General features: G+C 24.7%; 1 protein-coding gene across 1 annotated transcript in view; it reads left to right on the top strand.

Annotated features, from left to right (window-relative positions):
* The window catches only part of LOC145259741 (uncharacterized), a 119,355-nt gene that overhangs the window by 87,204 nt on the left and 20,083 nt on the right, over window positions 1-12,068 (top strand). The window contains exon 17 of the mRNA XM_080117441.1: window positions 4,464-4,529. Coding sequence (XP_079973567.1) covers window positions 4,464-4,529 — 66 coding nt within the window. The remainder of the gene's footprint in view (window positions 1-4,463; window positions 4,530-12,068) is intronic.

The following is a 12,068-nucleotide window of genomic DNA, read 5'->3' as shown; positions in this document are numbered from 1 at the left end:
ACTATTATTTTTCCTTATTACTTAGTGTTTTAACGGACCATCGTTGTGTGTGTGTTGATTTGTATTTCTTCTTTTTTTCTAATAATGTTCTTTCTCTTTTTTTTTTTCTTCCAGACATTTTATTGTGTTGTATAGTTTTTTTTTTTTTTGTTTTTGTTTTTTTTCTTGTCTTAAAATCTCCTTTCCCTTTTAAGGACCTGTTTCCACGTCGTATTTCTTAAACACAGGTTCGACTTCACATCGATGATGTGAACTTAGTCACGAGCACCAAAACGAATATATTATATATTCGGGGGTGTCATAAAGGAGATTTTGTCAAGGAGATTCGTGTACGTGATCGTCTAGTTTCTAATGGTTTTATTTTTGATGTCTTCGTGGGTGTGTGTTTGTGTGCATGCATTTCTTAACATACCTTTATTCATGTGTCGTCGGTTGTTCCTCTGGTTTTCATTGTCTCTTGGAGGGGAGCTGGCCTGTTGGATGAAGAATTCACTCCAAGATGACAATTAAGGTTTTTATGTTTTTATTCACCTTCCAAAGGTCGACACAGAATGGAGGTGAACCTTGCTTGTTTGATGATACACGTCAGCGTCCTCCCCAGCCCAGGGGGGGGGGACAGCTGAAAAGCCGTCTGTCTTATTCAACACCCGAAACCGAACTGCTCAGAAAGAATCAGCTAACCTCATCACATGATACCACGTCATCTGGTCAGCTGACCCTTCTTTTGCAAACGTGTCCACTGTCCACGTTATTCACCTCTCTCTCTCTCTCTCTCTCTCTCTCCCTCTCCCTCTCTCTTTCTCTATTCTCTAATAGAGACACACAGAGAGAAAATAGAAAGAGTAAGAAAGCCAGAGAGGGGGGAGAGATGCTCTTTAACAAAAATCCAACCAATGATAAGTGTGAGATGAACCCAGAAAACAGCAATTATTCTCCCTTTGTCAGAAACATTGCAAATCGTTAAAGGATTCATATAGGAAGCTATGAATATTTTCAAAATATAAGAGATGTTCTAAATATTCTGATACAAGCGTAAGAATTTAACCTGGATTTACTCAGCAACTGCAGCACACTGTTGGTGGTAATCCTAGAAAATCCGTGAAAGAATGTTGTGTGTCAGAAGAGCAATTGGAATGTTATCTACCACTAATCTCTCACTCTTAAATAAGATCTGAAAAAGAATCTCAGATCTAATAGGTCCCACACTATTGATCAAGCTCTAACCTCTGTCCCATCATTGCAATGTTGCATCCATGTACCTGTTTTACAAGTACTTTAATGAAATATGTTCTGATGAACTCATAGCACATGTGCCCCCCCTCAACATGCATCTTTCCTACTAACCTGACAAGCAGCAAAATCTCCCACCTTCACTGTTGAGATCTCTAGATGCCAAAAAGCCTTCTTCTCTAATAGTTTCTTGTCGAATTGTTAAACTTTAGAATTCTCTCCGTTTCCTGCTTCTTTGACTAACTAACCTGCAGAAATTTAAATGTAATGTGAACAGACATCTCGCTGCTCAACTTCCCACAGTTTTGTGTTAGAGACGATCCCAAATAGTAGTCCCTTACGTTCCAAGTGGCAGTATACTTTGTTTGGGGAAAAAGTAAAGGAATTGTCTTGTATGAGAAAAAAGCATTACCTACTAGATTGCTAAGGCCGTTTTGAACTTTGTCAAGGCAGGATAGGATGCTCAAAACAATGCCCTTTTCTCTTCTCTGCAACTTTTTTCCCACAGAAAAGACATTGCGAGCCTGTCTCTGCTCTATCATTATTTTCATGGCAAGTGCTTGACTGAGCTCCAATCTATGTCCCCCCTCACCAATATTTCACAAAAACACTTGTTTAGCAAAAGTCACTATCAATAAATTTCCCCACTCTCTATCGGTGCCTAAACCTAAACATGGATTCCATGAACAAAGCTTCTTTCCTAGAACTGCCCACCTGTGACTCTGTTCTGCTGGTTTGCTTTCCATCTGACTACAATATCATTATCTTCAAGTCCAACATAAACAAGTTCTTACTGAACAGTCCTTGTAAATGATCTAATTATATCAAATTACCACTACAAATGATTGTTACCCAGTGACTACAATGCACACATTAACCCGTATCCTCGAGTGGCCTCCAGGCCTTGATATATGGTGACACCTTTGAAAAAAAAAAGGTTAATAAGCACGCTCATAACACTAAATAATCGCTAAACAAATCTGTATAGAGTAATGTCCAGTACGAACAAGAAGCATTTGATCTTAGCATATCAGAAGTTTATATCTCACATAAAAAAAAAACATAAAACCTGAAGGAGACATTTATCAATAAAATTAAAAAATAATAAATTTATTTTTATCTTAAAAAAACGTTTATCAGTCAAGAGACATTCTTATCTATTTTTGTTGTAGCTTTGCGGGTCCGAAAAAATTAGGGTTAGGACAACAGCTTATTCTTGTCATTGTTTTGACTCTCGAATGTATATCTGTTGATATCTGATATGTTTTTATATGGTGTGATAGAATTCTTGGTTGTGTAACTGTGTTGGATATTTACAATAAAAAGAAAAATTGTTATCGAAGTATTTGGAGAAATATGTAATACTTAATAATATGTAATACTGAATAATATATAATACTTAATAATATGTAATACTTAATAATATTTAATATTTATTAATATTTAATATTTATTAATCTTTAATACTTATTAATATATAATACTTATTAATATTTAATATTTATTAATATATAATACTTATTCATATTTAATACTTATTAATATGTAATACTTATTAATATGTAATATTTATTAATATGTTATACTTATTAATATATAATACTTATTAATATTTAATACTTATTAATATATAATACTTATTAATATATAATACTTATTAATATGTAATATATATTAATATTTAATATTTATTACTATTTAATACTTATTAATATGTAATACTTATTAATTTTAATATTTATTTATAGTACTTAATAATATATAATACTAAATAATATATAATACTTAATAATATATAATACTTATTAATATTTAATATTTATTAATATTTAATATTAATATTTAATACTTATTAATATATAATACTTATTAATATTTAATATTATTAATACTTATTAATATGTAATACTTATTGATATTTAATATTTATTAATATATAATACTTATTAATATGTAATACTTATTAATACTTATTAATATTTAATATTTATTAATATTTATTAATATTTAATATTTATTAATATTTAATATTTATTAATATTTAATATTTATTAATATTTAATATTTATTAATATGTAATACTTATTAATATGTAATACTTATTAATACTTATTAATATTTAATATTTATTAATATTTATTAATATTTAATATTTATTAATATTTAATATTTATTAATATTTAATATTTATTAATATTTAATATTTATTAATATGTAATACTTATTAATATGTAATACTTATTAATATGTAATACTTATTAATATATAATACTTATTAATATTTAATACTTATTAATATTTAATATTATTAATACTTATTAATATGTAATACTTATTAATATTTAATATTTATTAATATGTAATACTTATTAATATGGATAAAATGTCAAATTTTGATATGTGATTTAATGGATCTCTCAAGATCTACATTGTTCATTAAATTTTTATATGTTATAATGTTTCTACTCACGTCTTGAGTGATGTTGGTGCAGTAGCTGTGCATGTCGATTTCCATCTTCCGCTAATACAAATAAAAATATTTGCCAAATTTTGTGGAAGAAATACATTATTTAGTATTTTCATTCGAGAGTAACTAACTACAATGAATGTATTTATGTATTGTTTTTTATTGGCAAAAAAACATTAGAAATTATGTTTTTAAGCAAAATTTGAATTTATACTGAGAGATTATTTTATGTTAAATTTGTGATTATAATTGTCCCTGGGTCTAAATTCTAAAATAATTGTTTTCTTTTTTTGGGGACTATTTTTTCAGGGTGTTCATTCATAATCGCCTAAAAAAAGTAGAATCTCATTTTTTTTTTTTTTTCGAGGAGGAGGGGTATTTACCTATTTATTTATTTTTTTTAAATAAAGTAGTGGTATAATTAAAATTTTCAGAAAGAGGGCAAAGAGAGAAGGAGGAAGGGGGAGAAAAGGGGGGGGGGCAAAGCAAAGTAAGACAAAATGTGATGAGAAAGAGGAAAAAAAGAAAAAACAGATAAGATAAAAAGAAGAAGAAGAAATATAACCACGCCTTACCACGCCTTACAAATTAAGCAGCAAACTCACCTTCTTGCGTAACGTTTTTTGAGTACAGATTTATACATACGCAAAAATGACTCTTAGAAACTGTTATAGTGTAAGCTGACTTACCCCTTCCAGAATAAATATACTTACCCATTATTTAATTAATTTTTTATTATCTTAATAATTTTTCTTTTGCTGTTTAGCTTGAAGCTGCTTTAAGCCGTATTCCGATGTCGGGGAGAGTCGATAGAAAGGCGCGTCAAAAAAAGGTCAGTAATTTTATCTATACCTATCAACTGCAAAATCTTTGGATCTTGCTTGTTATCTTGTTTGTCACTGTTCACATTTGATGATGTCATCAAAATGATGATGATGCTGCGAAAGTCCCTAAAACCAGAATTGGGCTAAGTTAATGATGTCATGAAATTGATGACACAATCCATCAAATAAGAGAGAGAGGTGGGCGTATAAGAGATCCTTTATTTAGATGAATGTCTAGAATCCTGTAGGTCTTGTATACTACATAAACTGTGAAGATCTTTATGTGCGACTGCACTATGATAGAGTTTGGAAAGCGGAAAAAATCGATAAAAAGAAGCAAAACTTTATCTCAACTAACAGCAATGATATCTACTTAATTGTCATGTCAGAGGGACTTAAATATTACTGCATTATTTAAAAAAAAACCCTCGCCATATTGTTTTGGGAACACGTGATATGATAACAGGAGAAGTAACTCAATTATGTTAAAAAGAAAGTAGCTCATATTTATGATTGTTAACACACAATTTATTAAAGTAAGTAGCTCATATTTATGATTGTTAACACACAATTTATTAAAATAAGTAGCTCATATTTATGATTGTTAACACACAATTTATTAAAATAAGTAGCTCATATTTATGATTGTTAACACACAATTTATTAAAATAAGTAGCTCATATTTATGATTGTTAACACACAATTTATTAAAATAAGTAGCTCATATTTATGATTATTAACACACAATTTATTAAAATAAGTAGCTCATATTTATGATTGTTAACACACAATTTATTAAAATAAGTAGCTCATATTTATGATTGTTAACACACAATTTATTAAAATAAGTAGCTCATATTTATGATTGTTAACACACAATTTATTAAAATAAGTAGCTCATATTTATGATTGTTAACACACAATTTATTAAAGTAAGTAGCTCATATTTATGATTGTTAACACACAATTTATTAAAGTAAGTAGCTCATATTTATGATTGTTAACACACAATTTATTAAAATAAGTAGCTCATATTTATGATTGTTAACACACAATTTATTAAAGTAAGTAGCTCATATTTATGATTGTTAGCACACAATTTATTAAAATAAGTAGCTCATATTTATGATTGTTAACACACAATTTATTAAAATAAGTAGCTCATATTTATGATTGTTAACACACAATTTATTAAAAAAAGTAGCTCATATTTATGATTGTTAACACACAATTAAAATAAGTAGCTCATATTTATGATTGTTAACACACAATTTATTAAAGTAAGTAGCTCATATTTATGATTGTTAACACACAATTTATTAAAATAAGTAGCTCATATTTATGATTGTTAACACACAATTTATTAAAATAAGTAGCTCATATTTATGATTGTTAACACACAATTTATTAAAATAAGTAGCTCATATTTATGATTGTTAACACACAATTTATTAAAATAAGTAGCTCATATTTATGATTGTTAACACACAATTTATTAAAATAAGTAGCTCATATTTATGATTGTTAACACACAATTTATTAAAATAAGTAGCTCATATTTATGATTGTTAACACACAATTTATTAAAATAAGTAGCTCATATTTATGATTGTTAACACACAATTTATTAAAATAAGTAGCTCATATTTATGATTGTTAACACACAATTTATTAAAATAAGTAGCTCATATTTATGATTGTTAACACACAATTTATTAAAGTAAGTAGCTCATATTTATGATTGTTAACACACAATTTATTAAAATAAGTAGCTCATATTTATGATTGTTAACACACAATTTATTAAAATAAGTAGCTCATATTTATGATTGTTAACACACAATTTATTAAAATAAGTAGCTCATATTTATGATTGTTAACACACAATTTATTAAAATAAGTAGCTCATATTTATGATTGTTAACACACAATTTATTAAAGTAAGTAGCTCATATTTATGATTGTTAACACACAATTTATTAAAATAAGTAGCTCATATTTATGATTGTTAACACACAATTTATTAAAATAAGTAGCTCATATTTATGATTGTTAACACACAATTTATTAAAATAAGTAGCTCATATTTATGATTGTTAACACACAATTTATTAAAATAAGTAGCTCATATTTATGATTGTTAACACACAATTTATTAAAATAAGTAGCTCATATTTATGATTGTTAACACACAATTTATTAAAATAAGGAGCTCATATTTATGATTGTTAACACACAATTAATTAAAGTAAGTAGCTCATATTTATGATTGTTAACACACAATTTATTAAAATAAGTAGCTCATATTTATGATTGTTAACACACAATTTATTAAAATAAGTAGCTCATATTTATGATTGTTAACACACAATTTATTAAAATAAGTAGCTCATATTTATGATTGTTAACACACAATTTATTAAAATAAGTAGCTCATATTTATGATTGTTAACACACAATTTATTAAAATAAGTAGCTCATATTTATGATTGTTAACACACAATTTATGAAAATAAGTAGCTCATATTTATGATTGTTAACACACAATTTATTAAAATAAGTAGCTCATATTTATGATTGTTAACACACAATTTATTAAAGTAAGTAGCTCATATTTATGATTGTTAACACACAATTTATTAAAATAAGTAGCTCATATTTATGATTGTTAACACACAATTTATTAAAATAAGTAGCTCATATTTATGATTGTTAACACACAATTTATTAAAGTAAGTAGCTCATATTTATGATTGTTAACACACAATTTATTAAAATAAGTAGCTCATATTTATGATTGTTAACACACAATTTATTAAAATAAGTAGCTCATATTTATGATTGTTAACACACAATTTATTAAAGTAAGTAGCTCATATTTATGATTGTTAACACACAATTTATTAAAGTAAGTAGCTCATATTTATGATTGTTAACACACAATTAATTAAAGTAAGTAGCTCATATTTATGATTGTTAACACACAATTTATTAAAGTAAGTAGCTCATATTTATGATTGTTAACACACAATTTATTAAAGTAAGTAGCTCATATTTATGATTGTTAACACACAATTTATTAAAGTAAGTAGCTCATATTTATGATTGTTAACACACAATTTATTAAAATAACTAACTCATATTTATGATTGTTAACACACAATTTATTAAAGTAAGTAGCTCATATTTATGATTGTTAACACACAATTTATTAAAGTAAGTAGCTCATATTTATGATTGTTAACACACAATTTATTAAAATAAGTAGCTCATATTTATGATTGTTAACACACAATTTATTAAAGTAAGTAGCTCATATTTATGATTGTTAACACACAATTTATTAAAGTAAGTAGCTCATATTTATGATTGTTAACACACAATTTATTAAAGTAAGTAGCTCATATTTATGATTGTTAACACACAATTAATTAAAGTAAGTAGCTCATATTTATGATTGTTAACACACAATTTATTAAAGTAAGTAGCTCATATTTATGATTGTTAACACACAATTTATTAAAGTAAGTAGCTCATATTTATGATTGTTAACACACAATTTATTAAAGTAAGTAGCTCATATTTATGATTGTTAACACACAATTTATTAAAATAACTAACTCATATTTATGATTGTTAACACACAATTTATTAAAATAACTAACTCATATTTATGATTGTTAACACACAATGTATTAAAATAACTAACTCATATTTATGATTGTTAACACACAATTTATTAAAATAACTAACTCATATTTATGATTGTTAACACACAATTTATTAAAATAACTAACTCATATTTATGATTGTTAACACACAATTTATTAAAAAAACTAACTCATATTTATGATTGTTAACACACAATTTATTAAAATAACTAACTCATATTTATGATTGTTAACACACAATTTATTGAAATAACTAACTCATATTTATGATTGTTAACACACAATTTATTAAAATAACTAACTCATATTTATGATTGTTAACACACAATTTATTAAAATAACTAACTCATATTTATGATTGTTAACACACAATTTATTAAAGTAAGTAGCTCATATTTATGATTGTTAACACACAATTTATTAAAGTAAGTAGCTCATATTTATGATTGTTAACACACAATTTATTAAAGTAAGTAGCTCATATTTATGATTGTTAACACACAATTTATTAAAATAACTAACTCATATTTATGATTGTTAACACACAATTTATTAAAGTAAGTAGCTCATATTTATGATTGTTAACACACAATTTATTAAAGTAAGTAGCTCATATTTATGATTGTTAACACACAATTTATTAAAGTAAGTAGCTCATATTTATGATTGTTAACACACAATTTATTAAAGTAAGTAGCTCATATTTATGATTGTTAACACAATTTATTAAAGTAAGTAGCTCATATTTATGATTGTTAACACACAATTAATTAAAGTAAGTAGCTCATATTTATGATTGTTAACACACAATTTATTAAAGTAAGTAGCTCATATTTATGATTGTTAACACACAATTTATTAAAGTAAGTAGCTCATATTTATGATTGTTAACACACAATTTATTAAAGTAAGTAGCTCATATTTATGATTGTTAACACACAATTTATTAAAGTAAGTAGCTCATATTTATGATTGTTAACACACAATTTATTAAAGTAAGTAGCTCATATTTATGATTGTTAACACACAATTTATTAAAGTAAGTAGCTCATATTTATGATTGTTAACACACAATTTATTAAAGTAAGTAGCTCATATTTATGATTGTTAACACACAATTAATTAAAGTAAGTAGCTCATATTTATGATTGTTAACACACAATTTATTAAAGTAAGTAGCTCATATTTATGATTGTTAACACACAATTAAAGTAAGTAGCTCATATTTATGATTGTTAACACACAATTTATTAAAGTAAGTAGCTCATATTTATGATTGTTAACACACAATTTATTAAAATAACTAACTCATATTTATGATTGTTAACACACAATTTATTAAAGTAAGTAGCTCATATTTATGATTGTTAACACACAATTTATTAAAGTAAGTAGCTCATATTTATGATTGTTAACACACAATTTATTAAAGTAAGTAGCTCATATTTATGATTGTTAACACACAATTTATTAAAATAACTAACTCATATTTATGATTGTTAACACACAATTTATTAAAGTAAGTAGCTCATATTTATGATTGTTAACACACAATTTATTAAAGTAAGTAGCTCATATTTATGATTGTTAACACACAATTTATTAAAGTAAGTAGCTCATATTTATGATTGTTAACACACAATTTATTAAAATAACAAACTCATATTTATGATTGTTAACACACAATTTATTAAAGTAAGTAGCTCATATTTATGATTGTTAACACACAATTTATTAAAGTAAGTAGCTCATATTTATGATTGTTAACACACAATTTATTAAAATAAGTAGCTCATATTTATGATTGTTAACACACAATTTATTAAAGTAAGTAGCTCATATTTATGATTGTTAACACACAATTTATTAAAGTAAGTAGCTCATATTTATGATTGTTAACACACAATTTATTAAAGTAAGTAGCTCATATTTATGATTGTTAACACACAATTTATTAAAATAAGTAGCTCATATTTATGATTGTTAACACACAATTTATTAAAGTAAGTAGCTCATATTTATGATTGTTAACACACAATTTATTAAAGTAAGTAGCTCATATTTATGATTGTTAACACACAATTTATTAAAATAACTAACTCATATTTATGATTGTTAACACACAATTTATTAAAGTAAGTAGCTCGTATTTATGATTGTTAACACACAATTTATTAAAATAAGTAGCTCATATTTATGATTGTTAACACACAATTTATTAAAATAACTAACTCATATTTATGATTGTTAACACACAATTTATTAAAGTAAGTAGCTCATATTTATGATTGTTAACACACAATTTATTAAAGTAAGTAGCTCATATTTATGATTGTTAACACACAATTTATTAAAGTAAGTAGCTCATATTTATGATTGTTAACACACAATTTATTAAAGTAAGTAGCTCATATTTATGATTGTTAACACACAATTTATTAAAATAACTAACTCATATTTATGATTGTTAACACACAATTTATTAAAATAACTAACTCATATTTATGATTGTTAACACACAATTTATTAAAGTAAGTAGCTCATATTTATGATTGTTAACACACAATTTATTAAAGTAAGTAGCTCATATTTATGATTGTTAACACACAATTTATTAAAGTAAGTAGCTCGTATTTATGATTGTTAACACACAATTTATTAAAATAAGTAGCTCATATTTATGATTGTTAACACACAATTTATTAAAGTAAGTAGCTCATATTTATGATTGTTAACACACAATTTATTAAAATAACTAACTCATATTTATGATTGTTAACACACAATTTATTAAAATAACTAACTCATATTTATGATTGTTAACACACAATTTATTAAAATAACTAACTCATATTTATGATTGTTAACACACAATTTATTAAAGTAAGTAGCTCATATTTATGATTGTTAACACACAATTTATTAAAATAAGTAGCTCATATTTATGATTGTTAACACACAATTTATTAAAATAAGTAGCTCATATTTATGATTGTTAACACACAATTTATTAAAGTAAGTAGCTCATATTTATGATTGTTAACACACAATTTATTAAAATAAGTAGCTCATATTTATGATTGTTAACACACAATTTATTAAAATAAGTAGCTCATATTTATGATTGTTAACACACAATTTATTAAAGTAAGTAGCTCATATTTATGATTGTTAACACACAATTTATTAAAGTAAGTAGCTCATATTTATGATTGTTAACACACAATTTATTAAAGTAAGTAGCTCATATTTATGATTGTTAACACACAATTTATTAAAGTAAGTAGCTCATATTTATGATTGTTAACACACAATTTATTAAAGTAAGTAGCTCATATTTATGATTGTTAACACACAATTTATTAAAGTAAGTAGCTCATATTTATGATTGTTAACACACAATTTATTAAAATAACTAACTCATATTTATGATTGTTAACACACAATTTATTAAAGTAAGTAGCTCATATTTATGATTGTTAACACACAATTTATTAAAGTAAGTAGCTCATATTTATGATTGTTAACACACAATTTATTAAAGTAAGTAGCTCATATTTATGATTGTTAACACACAATTTATTAAAGTAGCTCATATTTATGATTGTTAACACACAATTTATTAAAGTAAGTAGCTCATATTTATGATTGTTAACACACAATTTATTAAAATAAGTAGCTCATATTTATGATTGTTAACACACAATTTATTAAAGTAAGTAGCTCATATTTATGATTGTTAACACACAATAAATTAAAGTAAGTAGCTCATATTTATGATTGTTAACACACAATTTATTAAAGTAAGTAGCTCATATTTATGATTGTTAACACACAATTAATTAAAGTAAGTAGCTCATATTTATGATTGTTAAC

This window comes from Euprymna scolopes, chromosome 35, assembly GCF_053919585.1.
Source record: "Euprymna scolopes isolate OS-2025 chromosome 35, ASM5391958v1, whole genome shotgun sequence".
NCBI lineage: Eukaryota > Metazoa > Mollusca > Cephalopoda > Sepiida > Sepiolidae > Euprymna > Euprymna scolopes.
Note: the sequence above shows the minus strand (reverse complement) of the source record. Positions and strands in the feature narration are given on the sequence as shown.